General features: G+C 47.6%; 2 protein-coding genes across 2 annotated transcripts in view; both read left to right on the top strand.

Annotated features, from left to right (window-relative positions):
- The window catches only part of gli1 (GLI family zinc finger 1), a 48,437-nt gene extending 43,253 nt beyond the window's left edge, over positions 1 to 5,184 (top strand). The window contains exons 12-13 of the mRNA XM_062545845.1: positions 1 to 52; positions 436 to 5,184. The exon at positions 1 to 52 is cut by the window's left edge and continues 267 nt beyond it. Of these exons, the coding sequence (XP_062401829.1) occupies positions 1 to 52; positions 436 to 3,059 (2,676 nt within the window). The 3' untranslated portion in view covers positions 3,060 to 5,184. The remainder of the gene's footprint in view (positions 53 to 435) is intronic.
- Positions 5,185 to 10,655: 5,471 nt separating this feature from the next.
- The window catches only part of LOC134092774 (zinc finger E-box-binding homeobox 2-like), a 30,743-nt gene continuing 23,898 nt past the window's right edge, over positions 10,656 to 17,500 (top strand). The window contains exon 1 of the mRNA XM_062545842.1: positions 10,656 to 10,789. Coding sequence (XP_062401826.1) covers positions 10,732 to 10,789 — 58 coding nt within the window. The 5' untranslated portion in view covers positions 10,656 to 10,731. The remainder of the gene's footprint in view (positions 10,790 to 17,500) is intronic.

Genomic DNA, 17,500 nt, shown 5'->3' with positions numbered 1-17,500 from the left:
CCGACACCGCCTGGACGAGGCATGGGGAACAGTAAGCTGCCCACTCTCAATGGTAAGAGCTTTGGATGTTATCCTATCTCACCAGGCCTTTATGTCTGTTGCATAGTTTGTACATGATTGTCACATCCGGTACTATTATCTCAGCTAAGAGTTCTATGTGTAGCGTTTTAGTTTGAACATTAAAAAAGTTGACCTATAAATAGCAACAGTATTTGAAGAAATAACTGTTTTGACACAATGTCAAAAATGCCTGTACTTTGTGTTGCTCTTATACATTCTATCCCACATACATTTCTAGGTCATTTTTTAATCATCTTAACCACCAATCTGATCGATACGTAGCAACCTCAAGAGGTGTCCCGATGTGCCCTCATGGTAACTCTTCCAGTGCCAACATGACTGCTAACTGTGCCGCTCTGCTGTATCTCTCCTCAGCATCCGGTGGGGACATGATGGGAATGTGCACCGCATCTCCGGTTCTGTCTAATCGCCGGGTGATGGAGCTGTCCAATCACGAGGTGGGCGTCGGGGGAGCCGGGGGCATGCCGTGCCCGGCCAACGACCGTCGCGGCAGCGGCACCAGCAGCCTGAGCTCCGCCTACACGGTCAGCCGGCGCTCCTCGATGGTGTCGCCGTACCTGTCCAGCCGCCGCTCCAGCGAGGTGTCCCAGATGGGAGCGGGCGCGCCGGGGCACTCCCAGGGCATGATGGGCCAGGAGTCCGTGGGCGACCCGCTGTCGCCCGAGATGAACCGCAGGGCTGTGTCGTGCCAGGGATCGGGAGGTCTGCCAGGGTTGCCCAGCCTCACCCCTGCCCAGCAGTACAACCTGAAGGCCAAGTACGCCGCCGCCACCGGGGGTCCTCCGCCCACCCCTCTGCCCAACATGGAGCAGCCGGGCACCCCTGGCAGGAGAGTGGGCTTCATGAGCGAGTACCACTGCCAGCCTCTGCCGCCGTACCTCCAGCAAGGCGCCGGGCGCAGGCACAGCGCCAACACCGAGTACGGCACGGGGGTGATGTACCCGCACCAGGCGCCGGGCAACGGCACCAGGCGCGCCAGCGACCCGGTCCAGCGCTCGGGCGCGGCCGACGCCCAGGGCCTGCCCAAGGTGCAGCGCTTCAGCAGCCTCAACAACGTGTCCGCGATGAGCCGGCGCAACGCCAGCGTCAACCTGATGCACTGCGGCTCCGACGCCAACATCGCCCGCCACATGTACTCGCCGCGGCCGCCCAGCATCACCGAGAACGTCATGATGGAGGCGCTGGCCATGGAGCCCCACGCCGGGGGTGGAGGTGGCGGAGGTGGTGGAGAGGGGAGGGACCACGGCATGATGATGGGCCAGGGCCACATGGGCTACCAGCAGCACCAGCACCACCACCACCACCACAACCCCCACAGCCAGCTGTCCCCGGGCGCAGAGAGCATGGGCTGCCCGGACCAGGCGTACCAGTCTCGCCAGGCGGGCATGCAGGGCCACTACGGAGGCCAGATGGCACAGGTGGACATGTCCAACAGTCTGCTGCAGCAGGCCGAGTACGGCATGAGCACCTGCCAGCTCAGCCCCTCGGGGCCCACTTACCCCAGCCTGGGGCAGGGGAGCAGCGGAGAGGGCATCGGCGGGCCGTGGGGCGGCGGCGGCGGCGACGGCGGCGCCCAGGTGCAAGCGGGCATGCAGTTCCAGGACCAGGGCATGCAGGGCTCGCACTACCCCCAGCAGGCCGTGTACAACAGCGCGGACGGGTGCCACCAGAAGGTCACCATCAAGCCCGAGCAGCAGTTCCACCCGTCCATGTCCACCCACAGCGCCTGCCAGAACGCCAAGCCGCTGCTCGCCCAGCGTCAGCTCTCCCAGCCCGGCTCCATGCCCCTCTCGCCCCAGGCCTACGCCCAGCAGCAGCAGCAGGCCGCCCAGGGCGTGATGGCCAGGCCCCCCACCGCCAGCTGTGACTTCCAGGGCCAGATGGACACCCAGCAGCAGCAGCAGCAGCAGGGCTCCTTCCCCGGCCGAGCGGCCGTGAGCCTGGGGTGCGTGGGCTCCTCTCTGGCGGAGGGCCGGAGGTCCCAGACGCCCATGCTGCAGGTGAAGGAGATGATGGTGCGCAACTACGTTCAGTCGCAGCAGGCGCTCATGTGGGAGCAGATGGAGCAGCAGCAGCAGCAGCAGCAGAAGGTGGTGGTGGTGGGCGGTGGCGTGGTCGACGGCATGGACGTGAGTGGACAGCACGGCGCCATGATGCAGCAGCAGCAGCAGCAGCAGGCGTGTACCAACATGTACCCGGCCGGCAACTACCCAGCGTACCCCAACCAGAACCTCATGAGCCCCCCCGCCGCTGGCAGCGCCACGCACAGCCGCGGGCCCAGCTCCGTGCCCCCCAAGGAGCAGATGGTGGGCATGCCGGGCGCCTGCTACGGCGGCCAGGACATCGTGCCCAGGCCGCCGCAGAGCCGGAAGCCCCTGAGCCGCCAGAACAGCCTCTCCCAGCAGAGCGCGGCGGCGTACCTGGGCAGCCCGCCTCACCTGAGCCCGACGGCGCACGCCGCCGCCGCTGCCAGCCCCAGGAGAGCGGTCCGACTCCCGCCGGTCCAGACCCAGCCGCAGCAGCAGCAGCAGCTCCCGGACAACTTCCCTGGCCACAACAACAACAACAACGGCCCCATGTACTACTCCGGCCAGATCCACATGCACCACGACATGGAGAAGCCGCTGTCCCACCCCGGCGCCCAGCCCGGCTCCTGCCTCAACCAGATGGGGGCCGTGGTGGACCCGGGCTCCAAGCCTCTGGGCTACGCCGAGACGGGGCCCATCTCCAACACGCTGGAAAACCTCGACCTGGACAACGCCCAGATTGACTTTGCCTCCATCATCGACGACCAGGATCCTTCGTCCTACAGCCCCATCAACCCGCCGCTGTCCTCATCGCAGCCCTCGTCCCGTCTGACCACCCCCCAGACCTCGATCCCTCAGCCCTCCGGCCTGTCCAACATGGCCGTGGGGGACATGACGACCATGCTGACTTCCCTAGCCGGGGAGAACAAATACCTGAACACGCTGTCGTAGAGAGAAAGAGAGAGCGGAAGAGAGACAGAGAAAGAGAGAGAGAGAGAGAAAGAGAGACAGAGACTTGCTGTCCCTTTGCACTCCCATACACTTGTGCTTGGCCCCTTGCGTGAGCTCACAGACTCAAGGACTGACTTAAAGTCAGTGGCCTTCAGACGAAACCAAAGGTGCCTATCTATCTGTCTGTCTGTCTGTCTCGTTCACCGAGAAGAAGACAGACAGCACTGCTTGCGCTCTCCAGGAAGATGACCTTCTGTTTGTTTCCTCTGTTTTTTGTTTGTTTGTTTGTTTGTTGGCTTGTTTGTTTTGTTTGTTTGAAAGTGAATTCCAGAACTTTTTTTTTTTTTTTCATCGGGTGTCACCCTAAACCTGGGGCATTCCAGAGGACAGATAGCAGTAAAAGCAACAGTGATGCTGACAACAATGTGAGCAGTGTAAATAGCCTAAACATTTATATGTGCATTTTATATGACGACGTTGATCGAGAACAACTCAACAGCTTCAGCTAATGCCCCTCCGAGCGTGGAGGCAAACCTTGAACGAGTGCAAACTCTATCTTAGGAGTGTCTGTATTGACTGAAAAACTGTACAATCCCAGGGAAATATTTTGCGGAACAGTCACAAATAGCAGTATTGTAGAACATGAGGATATCATCACAGTATTCAGATCAAGACACCCAGGCCAGTGAAAAATAATTCTTTGTGTGACCCTGCAATCTACAGTAGTACTCTCCCTCTTACAAAAAAAAACAAAAATTAAATAAATAAAATGCAAAAGAAAATGGTTACCTAAAGACGTAATAAGAATGCGTGAAACAGAAGCAACGGGTAATAATAACAATAATAATAATAATAGTCATGATAATAAAAGGTAGTCTCTCAGTCTCCACTGAATGACTGGGGAGTGTGGGAGAGAGCCGTTAGACTCAGACACAAACACCAGATGCATAATGACTTGCCAAGTGTCTTCGCTTTATTGTAGTTGCTGACTTGTGGTTCCGTTTGGGTCATTGGAGGTATGGACAGAATGGGCGGCTCAATAAAAACAAAGTAGTGGATGTAGAGAGGGACAGAATGTGCCTGGTCCTTGATCCACCCTATGAGCAAGTTAGCGCGGTGTTTCGGGCTGAAACGATCTGCTCAGCAGACCGTCCAGCCTCAGGGCATTTTTTTTCTTTATTTCTTTCTTTTTTTTTTTTTTTCTTTTCTTAATATGAAACAGAAACGCTTATTTCGCAGGCATAGTCATGCAGTTTCTTTTATTACAAAAAAAAGTCACATTACGGTACTATTGTTAAGCCGCTGTAGATTTCTGCCAAAAGCTCAGTCAGGCGGTCCAGTCTCCTGACCGTGACTCTCGCGCACCAGCAAAGCTCACATCATGCTATTGCACTGATCGCAGCACTGAGTGACCAGAACTTAGCTTTTTGACATCTGAAACATACACGTAGGTGTGTCACCTCTACACTGTAAGAGTTCCCCATTCTGACAATGCTGGTGTTGCACATGTTTGTTTTTTTTTTGGGGGGGGGGGGGGGTAAACAGGTTGAAATCTGTTCAGGAGATGGGTTCTAGGTGGCTGTGTTCGCGCTTTGTAAGTAAATCCAGCCCAATTCAGTACTGTAGAAGGCCCTGTCATCTGACCTGGCAAACGGGCATACTAAGAGCACTGAGCAGTCTCTCCCTCTCACTGTGTATGGCATACCAAAGATATTTTAGAGTGGATTATATTTGAACAAAACTGTGTGCAACGACGTCTGCCTCGAAAAGCGTCGTCTCGGACACAGAAATAAATATTGTGATCATGGGTTGATAGTGCTGTCACATAGAATGTAATGTTTTGTGTACGGACAAAGTAACATTTCCTTTTTGTTTGTCAACAGCAATAACAAGTACCCTTATGGATTTTCATTTGTCTGTGTGTGTTTTTTGTATCTGTCACAGTATGATCTGTTTTTGCTGGCAAAAGAACATTAATTTAGTAACAAAAGATATAATAGTAGCATTTACTACGCCTATACAGGAAGCCAAGTGATATATTTTTGCGTACCATTTTCTACATTTTTTATACAAACGTACTATATTTTACCAATTTATAAATAAACATGTTCAGCCTGTGATGGATTCTAAATGGCTTATGTGTCTGCTTTTTATAACTACATGGGGTCCTTGTTTCACAGACATCTTACCTTGTGTCAATGGTAATCTTACTGCAGTTCCTCTGAGAGATCACTAGGGGTCATCATCACTCACCTAATGCTGGAGAATCTGCTTATGGTTTTGTCATCTTGCTCGTGATGAGATCTTGGACCAAGGAGTGGGACATCTGAAAGTCATGATGTGTGTTTTATCAGCATGTCTGTCTGTAGAATTTGCCGGACTTTAAGCTTATCTTCAGATCCCAGGAGAGATATTTGACATACTGCTGATGCTTTATCTGCCGTTCCCTGTGACACACACAGTGGACCTACCCGTCTTTGATGCCTAGGAATCCCTGTTGTTTGTTTTCGGATTGCTGGTCAGATAGTCGGAACTGGGTGTAGACGTACTGTATGAGAGATGAGGCCGAAAATAAATCACCCAAGTCTACAAGGAATCAGAGCCTCCTGTCAGCAGTTCCCTCTCAGAGCACTAGATGGAGACTTAGACCCAAGTGACCATAGGCTGCACAGGCAGTCAACCTCAGTGATGAAAGATTTCAATAATAGCTTCTGAAATAGATATTTCTGAACGGCTAAATGGCCGTGATTAAAGTCATGCCACCTCATTTGTGAATCTCTTTGTGAATAGCATAGCAAAGACATCACAGGGAGCATAATAAAGCTGACAGTCCGAGAGAGGATGGATTTATCATTTCATCATCAAAGCCCACTTTCGCTGCAGAAAAAAAAAAAACTTGGAGGATGAAACATGTCGATGTAATAAAAATAACATAAAATGGAGTCGACTCTGTAAATCACATTCACACACGCAGACTCTCACGGGATGCTGTTCTCTAAAACCTCTTTTAAACTCAGACGCCTCCAAAAAACCCAGACCACCCCCTCACACACACACACACACACACACTACCCGCACACAAACACACATCACACACTACCCACACACAAACACACACATCCATCACACACTACTCAAACACACACAAACACGCTACCCACACACGCACTCACACACATACAGTACACACATGTAAAACTCCAAGTCTCCATTCCCCTCTCCGTGCCCCCCCCCCCACCCCCTACCCCCCTTGCCGCTGCCCTAGATGGTGCCCAGCGTGAGTGCGGGCGAGGCTGCCTTCCGTGGCTCCAGCGGCACTGGAGACGGGCGCTCTGTGGTCACTGGGCCCTGGCACCTGGGAGTCCCCGCGCACCGGAGCCAGAGAGCTGTGGTGTGCGGCGAGGCACGGAGGGGAGAACCTCCACCCTGGCACCGATGACCTGACTGACTCACTCTCTCCCCGGGCTGCCCTCACGTGTTACTCTCCTTTCCTCTCTCTCCGTTCCACGCTCCCTCTCTCTCTCTCTCTCTCCGTTCCACGCTCCCTCTCTCTCTCTTTCCTGTTTTGCCTCCTCTTCCTTTCCTCCATCTCTCACTCATATCAGTGGGGAATCTGTAGCTACAGGTGGACTAATTCTGTGATGTGTGTGTGTGGCTTTTTCCAGTTACCTTGTTTTATTTTATTTATTTAGCCATTTAGTTGGGGCTCTCATTCAGAGTGACATAAATCAGAGGACAAATTACAGGGACATTACTGGTTACTTGGGGTTGAATGCCTTGCTCTGGGGCACAGCGGTGGCTAGTGGCAGTATCGATCCCACAACTTTCTGGCCTTGCACATACAAGTTGTCTAAGCGCCATATTGCCACTGCCCCTCATCTGTGCAACTAATCTGTGCACAAAGGTACCCTTTAGACATGGCACATAACACAAGAACCAGTCCAACAGTTTGATGTCTCAAATAAGACTAATGACATAATGACAGAATCATGTCATTTTCTTCTCTTAAATGAAGGTGTTTTTTTTTGTTTCTTTTTAAACAATCTGTGGCTTTTAGATGTATAGTGTTGGTTATTGGGGAGGATGGTATAGAGAGTAAAGACTGCGCATCATTGTATAGATGAAGTTTACTCAACCAAGTGTTACTCTTCTTTGTGTTTTGCAACGACACACAAAGTGATGGGCTATTTCACGCTAATTCATCCAATGAAACGTCAGAACCAGAAAACAGAGCGAGTGAACTTCAAGGGCAGATTTAAACTGTGGTCGTGTGTGTTTCTTTCTTCTCGAAGCCCAGCGAGAGAACCCAAGGCCTTTGAAAGTAAAACGTAATGATATAATTAGGCTATAAAGAGACAGTGCATAAAGGCTTAGCACCACAACTGCTACACGGCTTAAGCCAAATCTGCTGTGCTGGTGCTTTTGCGAATACAAATGGAAATGCCAAAATAAGAACTGAGGTTTTCAAATGCAAAAAAATGGTGAGCATAATGACTTTTTCTTTTCTTGTCTTGCCATTCAAGTGAAAGCTTTTTCTCTGCCTTTGTCACAAAGGTTGGCATATAATTAACTCCTGCTTAATATGCTGTTTAAAGGGGTCCCCTCCCCATGGCCCCAGCTTTGAACCCATGCCACAGACTGGGACAATCCCAGTGGGACAGCACCCTGCTAGCTCTACCCCTGGGCTCTCTCTCTCTCTCTCTCACACACACACACACACACACACACACACACACACACACACACACACACACACACACAGGCACACAGGCACACATACAGATACACAAATAGAGAGAGGGGGTAGGGCAGTGTGAAATGTTGAGGGAGAAAGAAGAAAAGAAATGTTTAAAAAGTTAAATGAGTTTGTCAAATGCAATGGCTAATAGGATGAGAAGGTTGTGTGTATTTTGTGGTAAGAATGCCACAGGTCTTCCTTCACCTGCCACTCAAAGGAGACCCATCACAGGTCCTCCCAGCAGAACAAGAGGGCAGAAGGTGTTTGTCAGATTTTATGATGATAGTGTTGGTCTCTCAGTGATGCTCTCTTTCAAAAGCCTGGGATGACTGGGGGGCTTTAAGTCTCACTATCTGTGCGGACATGGTGAAAAATCAAGATGCCTGTAAGATATGCATGAGAATAAATGTTGTGTAGCAATAAAGAAAAAATCACACTGATAGCAAAGGAAATTGAGAGAGACGGAGAGAGAGAGAAAGAGTGAGTGAGACAGAGAGAGAGAGAGAGAGAGAGAGAGAAAGAGAGAGAGAGAGAGCGGGAGATAAAGACCTTATAGGGCTGGACTCATAAATTATCATGACGGTCTCTCTCTCTTTCCACCTATTGGAGGGCAACACCACCATTTGGTTCCCAGATGCCATGACCCCACAGGTCAGTGTCACAGCACAACCTCAGCCTCTTGCTCTTCTCTGGGGTCCCTCGCCTCTGGAGGAACCATCACTGGAGACTGCTGAGGAAAACAAACGCGTTTATGCAACACCAGCCAGGATCCAAATGCCCATCAGTCACAGATTTCAGTCATTTTCCCAATGGATCCAAACTTACTCACATGTTGGATATCATCGTGTTCAATAATGAAAATAATCAAATGTCAAATCATTTGATTGCATTTCTTTTGCATTATGCAGTAATTAGTCTACTGTATGTTATGCAGGGTACTATGTAAAATTTTACAAATGACATTGTACTCTCTGTGCAATAAATCTATGTATATCTATGAACATCTATATCTATGAAGTCACACAAATCAGACAGTTAAATTTGATTTGTAGCTAAATGACATATTGACTCCACTGCTCCATCCTTCCACCCACCTTTCCCCGCTTTGCAGTAGAACACACATTTATGGACACCCCCCTCTCCCACACACACACACACACACACACACACACACACACACACACACACACACACACACACACACACACACACACACACACACACACACACACACACACACACACACCACCCCCAACACAGCTCCCTCACAAAAGGCTTGCGACCTCCTCATCCCTCTCTCTTTCCACCTGGGATCTTTTCTTTTTATACTCCCTGAAAAAAAAGACAAATGTCCATTAGCAAGTCATGAGGAAGCCCAGGGTCACCCAGAGTTTTGTCAGTGGGATTCTATTGTCCGTGCACCACTGTTGTTTAACAGCTCCTTCACTCTGGAGAGACTTGTTTGCAAGGTATCCCACTGTCACAACCTCCATGGTCTAGGATCCAGCCACTGTAGGAAATGATTGTTACACTGATCTGAAGTCTTAACTACTAATAAAGGGCTATGCAATATAGTTTGCTAGTTTATACGTTTTTCCCTTTTAAATTTTTTTTAAAAAATATATATATAGCCTAGCTTATACGTAATCTATTATCTTTGGACACGTGTTCTTTTAGTTCAACTGCCTTCACTATCTCATCTTCTGTAGTTAATTTTTCAAAATATCATATCATTGAGTTTAATTTGTTACTTAAGTAGCCTGATAGTATAACTATTATTTCCACCAGACGCAACATTTAAATTTATTATTATTATTATAATTATTATTATTATTATTATTATTATTATCCTATTATATTTTTATAATTATCATCATCATCATTATTATTGCTGTTGTTGTTGTTGATCATGTTTATCACACCTTTCCCGGTAGTTTGCTACTGGTGTTTAGGCGCAGTAGAGCAAAAGCGGAATTTGTTTGCATTAACACTTCGCCTACGTGTAACTAAAAGAAAAAGCAGGGGTTCCAGGAGTTAGAATGCCAAGGTGGGGGTCCTGAAACGGTGTGTTAAAGTTTTTCGGATGTTTTTTTCAGTTGCTAAACAGATTACGGCGTAGTCACTCACACAAAAGCCTGACAATTTAGCACTTCCTACAGCGATCTGGGTGAGAATAGAATGCCGCACAGGGGGTTATATGGGACATTTAAGCGCAGGTGCTACAGCCTACATGACGTGAGGTTTTAAATAATCTGTGCTCGCTGAAGAACAGCACGACAAATAAAAAGCCTTGTCATTGACAGACGTTGTACAATACTACTAGCCAACGTCAGTGCCGGAGTTTATAAGGTTACTGTAAGGAAGTTTGCAAAACTACCAATTATAAATAGCCTAAGTTAATTTCGAACAAACAATTCAATAAAATATATATGTGTTGACTGCGGATGTTCGATAGGATTGCACGGTTTAATGCAAAACGTAGCCTAAGTAAAACGTAAAAAATAAAACGACGAAAATCCCCCATACATTCCGCCCTTACCTCCAACTTTGTGCGCGAGACGCTACTTGAGCGCGTGTTTCCTCGGCACTTCTGATTGTGTTGAAGGTTACTGTTGGTGGCGCGGAGGGCAGAGGATATAACCTACAATTAACAACAATACACTGTCAATTCTCAGGTTTGACTCTCGCTCACCTTTATTTCTAAAGGTCTTAGTAACTAATGCTCTATTTAATCGCACCGTTTAACAGGCGTTAAGTGTCAGTACTCGCACCCCCTCACCAAGACCAGCCTCTGATGACATCACTGAACCTGAGTTTGTTGGAAGCCGTCAGTCTCAGTTACCCGTTGAGGGGGACTGCGTTCAGCACCACCGGTTCATCTCAGACACCGAGTCATCCGAACATCTCACATCCTCGGACCGTTACCGCGACGACATGGCCGAGGAGAGCCGGGGCAAGCGAAGGAAGCAAGCGAATCCTAGACGGAACCAAGGTAGGAACCATTTTTACTTTGATACATTGAGCAGGGTAAAAATGGTCCAGCTGCTCTATCGTTTAATCTCGCGTTCTCTCCTCACAAGTCCTTGCTTAGAGAGCATGTATTTTGGAGTCTTGGATAATTATATGGCAAATACTCTAAACTCACGATACACAATACACAAAACTCACAAAGTAGGCTAGCTTCTGTGGACCGCAGAAGTTTCTAACAATTTTCACATGACTTACCTGTTAGGTTTCATTTTCATGTCGGAATATAGACATAACTTCATAAAAGTCATGTGCAATTATTTACGCGTAAAAAGTCTTAAAGCCTTGTGAAATTGACACTAGCCTAAATTACGTGGTTGAAAGGTGCTGAATGGCTGGTGCATCTTTTCATAGTTGTACTGCAAAGTATAGGCACTTAGACTGTGAAACTATTTTCAGTTCATTGTCGAAAGTACCGGAGATAATGAACAAAGTATGAGATTAACAAGATAGGGGCAGTTTTTTTGTCTAGCCTTAAATATGTTTTGTAAGGCTTTGTAACAGAATGGAAATGGAAACGGTAATATCCACGTGTGACAGAGCGATCCAGGATAGAACAGTAGCTTAATACCAACACTAAAAGTTATTTCTCAATACAGACTGCAGGAGAACACTGTCAGAAGTCACACCAGAAATATGTCTGAATTGTCAAGCTTATGGGAAAGCTTATTTTAGAAAAATAGTTTGTTTTGATATGAAAATAATAAATGTATAGTTTTGTTCAAGACAGTGCTTTTATAGCGGATTAATTGTGTACATATTAAAGTTAAGTAACTTGACATTCACCTGCATGTTTCACAGGGATTTGGACGGATTTAATCAAACTTTGTTATTTGCGACAGATTTTGGTCAATTACAGCCGAATTAATAGCAGTAACTTTACAGAATGGCTAATCAAATAAATTAGTGATGCATCATTGTATTTGAGAATAGATGTTATTTTATTCAAACATCTTTCCCTGTATTATTTCCAGAATGTCCAGAAACAGGTTCACATTCTATTAATGGATTATCTATAACTTAAACCAGCCACAAAGAAGACTATATTTATGTGAAGTCACCCATTTCTAGGATGACAGTACCACTATCATTGCTCGATAAGCACTTTTGCCAAAGAGCCATTTGTCCATTTAATATTACATGTGCTTTTCCAGTCATGCTCAATATCTTTACGTATGGGTCTTTGGTTTGAGTATTTTAATGAAAGCGTTTTCATCCTACGGCATTGCAGAGACAGTTATAACATGCATGTTTAAGAGCATTAAGAGGGTGTATGGGTACGAGGGAACAGATATGTGGATGCGCTTACGCAAAGACACACATACGCATACACACACATACTGCTACTTGCACAGTTGAATCACTTATTTTGTAGGGTCATGTGTGTGGTCAGTTTGGCCTTTTTTCCGCTTGTTTGGCACTTTTACACCTGTGGCACGTGATGCAGCACACACATACGCAAGGCTTTGTCCACAGTGGCCAGTGGTGTGAGGTGTAGGGAGAGAGGCGTCCTCGCGCTCCTGTGAGATCCCCCTCCACGCTAGTGTATCTCCAAGCAGCCACCCTTCCCTTGTCACCCCCAGCGCAACACCCTGCCCTGCTCACAGTCACACCTCAGGTTGGTGGTGCTTCGGTCTGTTGCGTGTGAGAGAGGAACCACCTAGCTTGCTCACTCACAAGTGCCAAAGTGAAGTTCCTCAATTCTGGTACCAGGAGAGTTGAGGCTGGCGGTTGTGAAGCGTCTTCTCTTCACAGAGGAACTCTAGGGGTGTTTTCTTTTTCTTTTTAAGAAGATTCACTCGCTGTCTCAAGACAGACAGAGTCGTATTTTATATCATTTAGGGGTGATTGTCCTCTAAGTGTTTAAAGAGTAACATCAAGTTAAAATGAACTTCAAGTTTTTATTGAATTAATGGAATATGTCGGTGTTAGATTGTCAGAGTGGATTAAAATGCAGATTACATTCACCAGGTTAAAGTTGTATTTTAGCAACAACTATTCAGTACAATTTCTAATATGGTTTCTGAAATTGTTTTATCGCAGTTTCGATTTTTCACATTGTTCTCAGCTATAATTAGGTGGGTGATGATAAACCGATGTCTCAAATGATACCCTGATATATGGTGCCTTTTTCTCACTTGAGCACTCAATTTACAGAAGTTTCATGTTCCTCTCACACATCACACCAGGAGTGAGAACAGCTCAAAGTGTCTGTAAAATGTGCCGTGCAAAAACATAGTGGGAATTAATCAATAGATAAGCAGTAATCACAATAATCATCTGATCAGTGACGATCATTTGAAGAGCTACATGTGGAGAAAATGGCCGATCCTGTGCGAATGTTGGAGGTTTCCTTTCCTTGTCGTCCCCCTAAAACCAGCACAAGCGTAGATGCAGTGCTGAGGTTTGAGATTTGGTGTGCGTACGACGCACATGTGAGACAGATGAGAGGGCATTTGCAATGCAGAGGAAGAAAACAGCCATCAAAACAGCTCAAAACAGCCCTTGGAAGGTTTTACATGCAGTCATGGCTTATTTCCCTGTTGAGTGTGAACAACATATTTCTCCACAATTAGCACACACACACACACACACACACACACACACAAACACACACACACACACACACAATACACACAAAAATGTGGTGAATCCAAAAGAAGGCATTGCAGGGAGTACGCTCAGATGTGGCATCTTGAGACCGATTTGGTAAACACATTCGCCGTCTTCTTTCGCTTCTTTCCCCCAATCTTTCTTAACCGAGTATTTAGTTTATTGTGTGAGGATGACACAAGATAGTTGGGGTTTGAGCTAGATTGGGGACACCATGGCACGTTAGGAGCAAAAGTGGAGATCAAACGAACTGAACTTGGCCTGTGTTTATACGAGTGAGGGAGAAAGAAAGGGAGATTAAGAGAAGGGGTGGCAGGGAGGGGGTGAGTGATCAGAACACACACACGTCTTAAAAAACAACACAGTGAGAGGAAAACAAGAACCCATCTCAGTAATTCCCTCCTCATGACTCATTGTTGATTATGTCTGTCTCTCGAATAAAACTGTCACTGTTCACTGATTTCAGATGAAGTGGAGGAATGATGGCTTTTCATAAGTGGTGGTGGGTCGCAGATGCTTTTGCTTCAGATGGGCGACACAAAGGGGGAAAGCCAGAGTCCGATGGAAACAATAGGAGGCCTTGGCATGGCTCGCACTGATCACTGATCAGTGTTCAAGCTCACAGGCTTCTCAGGGATCACATTTAGTTTAGAGAGGGAATGTACAGGAGAAATGGACTGTAGAAGTGTTTTTTTTTGTTGTCTCTGACTCCAAAAGTCGTAGTTACAAATGGATGTATAGAAATCTCCACGTCTATCATAGTTTGTCTCTTGGGAGGGTTTACAGTACGTAGGGGATGAGGCAAGTTGCATTGGGAAATGAACACGTCAAACCTGTGAGTTTGTGTAAGATAAAGAGCGGTGCCTTAGATAAAGAATGGCCCACAGCTTTTCTTCCTCTCGCTCTCTCTCTCTCTCCTTCTCTCTCTCCCGCTCATTCCTTCATTCTTACATGGGGGTAGGGGGTTACAAATGAACTGTACTGTTTAGTTCATTTCCTTGCCTCATCCCTGAGTTTCTCTCTCTTGCTTTCTCTCCCAATTCTCTCTTTCTCCCATCTCTCTCCCTCCCAACTCTCTCGTTCTCTCTCTATCTCCCAACTCTCTCTCTCTCTCTATCCCAACTCTCTCCACCCCCTCTCTGGTTCCCTCTCGATTGCCTCCCTTTCGCTCCTTTTTTCAAGTGCCAATTTATTTAAACTTTCCCCTTTTCCTTCTTTCTCCTTCATTGATTTCCAAACCCCAGTCTTTGTGTGCAGCTGGGGCCCAGCTGTGTGTCTGGCTGAGTGTGTGTGTGTGTGTGTGTGTGTGTGTGTGTGTGTGTGTGTGTGTGTGTGTGTGTGTGTGTTGGTGTGTTGCGGGCGTGAGTGTATGCGTGAGTGTGTCGTTATCTGGCACAGCTCTGTCACAGTGGGCAGAGTGCAGGAGAGAGAGAGAGAAAGAGAGAGAGAGAGAGAGAGAGAGTGGGAGAGACATAAAACGACCAAAGAGGCTCGTTGCATTGAGTGTGGTGGTACGGAGTCCTGTTGCGGTGGGCCAAGTCCATGAGTGGGACAATGCACAACACAGAGAATGAGAGAGCGCAAGAGCAAGAGAGAGAAAGAGAGAGAGAGAGAGAGAGAGAGAGAGAGAGAGAGAGAGAGTGGGGTAAGGGGGAGAATAAGAGAAAGCAAGTGAGGAAAAAGAAAGTGAGAAAGAGAGCAAGCGAGACAGTGAGAAGTCCAGGCACCAGGCTTTATTACCAGTGCTCTGCGCACAGGCCAGGGCTCGGCGTCAGGCTCAGCGGGAGAGAGGGAGTGGAGGAGGAGAGAGAGAGGAGGAGGCGGAAGACAGAAAGACAGAGAGCGTCGCGGGGCTTCGGGGGCCGATAGGGTCGGGGACAGTAAAAACAGCTTTTGGAGTGTGAGGGCCAGGGAGATGGATGGAAAGAGACGTCTGTGATGTGTGTGTGTGTGTGTGTGCGCTCGTGCGTGTGTGTGCGTGTGTGTGTGTGCGTGTGTCTGTGTGTGCGTGTCTGTGTGTGTGTGTGTGTGTGTGTGTGTGTGTGTGTGTGTGTGTCTGTGTGTGTGTGTGTGTGTGTGTCTGTGTGTGTGTGTGTTTTGGGGACTGCAGGGCAGCTGATGGGAACTAGAGGCCGCACATCACTGACAGGCTTGTTATCAGTGGAGAAGAGTGTGCGTCACACACAACACTCAGATAGCCATCAAGATAGGATTAAGCATTCGATATTGCACAGGACTTGCAGCCTGACCTGCCGACTGCTGTGGATCAGAAAACCAATAGTTATGGTAGTGACCGTGTGTGTGAGCGCACGCTTGCAAGTGTGCATCTGTCTGCATGCATGTGTCTGTGTGTGTGTGTGTACCTCTGCGCATGTGTGTGTACTGTACCTCTGTGTGTTTGTGTGAGCGTGAATGTGTGGTGTGTTTTTTTTTTTCCGAGCATGTTCCTTTTCATATTTCTCATTAGAATATTACAGTGTGTATGTGAGATAAACGAGAAAAGTGACAGCGTAGATCACACCTATATATGACGGTCAGGAGCTCAGAATAAGTGCTTGGCATGCGCATGGCACCTCTGATAGGGGTTTCTCTTCCTCCATTGAAATGACTCTGCTCACACAAGCCACTCCCTGCAGCTCAAACAGTGTGAATGAAGCAAAAAAGCATCAGATGAAGTTGAACAAGACAATTAAAAAAAAAAATCACTTTAGTGAACTTCAGTGTGTGTGTGTGTGTGTGTGTATGTGTGCGTGTGTGTGCGCGCAAGTGTGCGTGTGCGTGTGTGTGTGTGTGTGTGTGTGTATGCACGCAGTGTGCAGTACAAAGACTGCTAATGGCATACTGGGAAGGCTGTATCACACAGGTAATCAAACAGTAGCATGTATACATCAGGCAGTGGTGGTGGTGGTGGTGGTGGTGGTGACGGGGTGGTGGTGGTGGAGACAGTCTTGTCTCACAGAGCAGATGTCGAGCATGGCAGCGGGGACTGCCGCTTGGGAGTGAAATTTGGCCAAACAAATGCGTAGAAGCAGCAGGCAGGCTTCAGTCCCAGATGAGGATGGTAGGCAGTAGTAGCACCGGTAATGGTGGAAGTGATGGTGGTGGGTGATGAGAGGGGGGTCTGGTTACTCTGACACCTGGATCTTAGGTCTCACCCAACTGCTGTGTTTGCTGAGCTGGCCCCCAGCGTTTGTTCACCAGGGAGTCCCAGCCGTGCAGGGGGGGCCGGGCCAGGTACAAAGATGGGCTGCCTGGCCCCAGGCTTTTGACCTCAGGTGGTGTGGTGTTTGCATTAGGGCTGTGTATTGGCTAGAATCTGGCGATCCGATACGCGTCATTATACAAGGAAGGAACTCAATATACTGCAATATATTGTGATACTGTAGGTAAAGCAATTTGTTACGATTTTTGTTTTTGTCATTCACAGGAAAACACCACACAATGCAAAATGTGTTAGTAGAAAAAAAAGTTTACTTTTTTCATGCAATCTGGACAGTACATTGGCATTTATCAGTGTAGCATCCAACATCACAGCACTGCATTTGTGCAATCTGGCCAAAAGAATTAACATTTGCTTTTACAGTATCACAAAGCATATCATGATAATCTTGAGTATCGATGTTTGTAGTCGGTGCTTTGCTCGCGAGCATGTTTTGATGATCCGGCTTGGAGACGCTGTAAACATTACACTGCTGAGAGACAGCACACAGTGTTTGCTGAAAGCGCCACGCTCCATTTGCTGTGTTTCTACACACTCATGCACAAACAAATAAACAAACACAGACAGACAGAGGCAGACATGTACACAGGCACACTTTGAAAAGACAAGCGCGCGCACTCACACACACACAAGCACTTTCTCTCTTTCTCTCTATTTCTCTCTCTCTCACGCACACACACACACACACACACACACACACACACACACACACACACACACACATTCACACACACACAATAAACAAACAATATGAACTCCATAAATATCTATACAAACAAACACTCAGAAATGGTGTGCAGATTCATACTGTTGTACAATACAAGAACCAGCAGACTGCACGCT

Source organism: Sardina pilchardus, chromosome 9, assembly GCF_963854185.1.
Source record: "Sardina pilchardus chromosome 9, fSarPil1.1, whole genome shotgun sequence".
NCBI classification, from domain to species: domain Eukaryota; kingdom Metazoa; phylum Chordata; class Actinopteri; order Clupeiformes; family Clupeidae; genus Sardina; species Sardina pilchardus.
The sequence above is the reverse complement of the archived record's forward strand: the minus strand, read 5'-3'. Positions and strand labels throughout refer to the sequence as shown.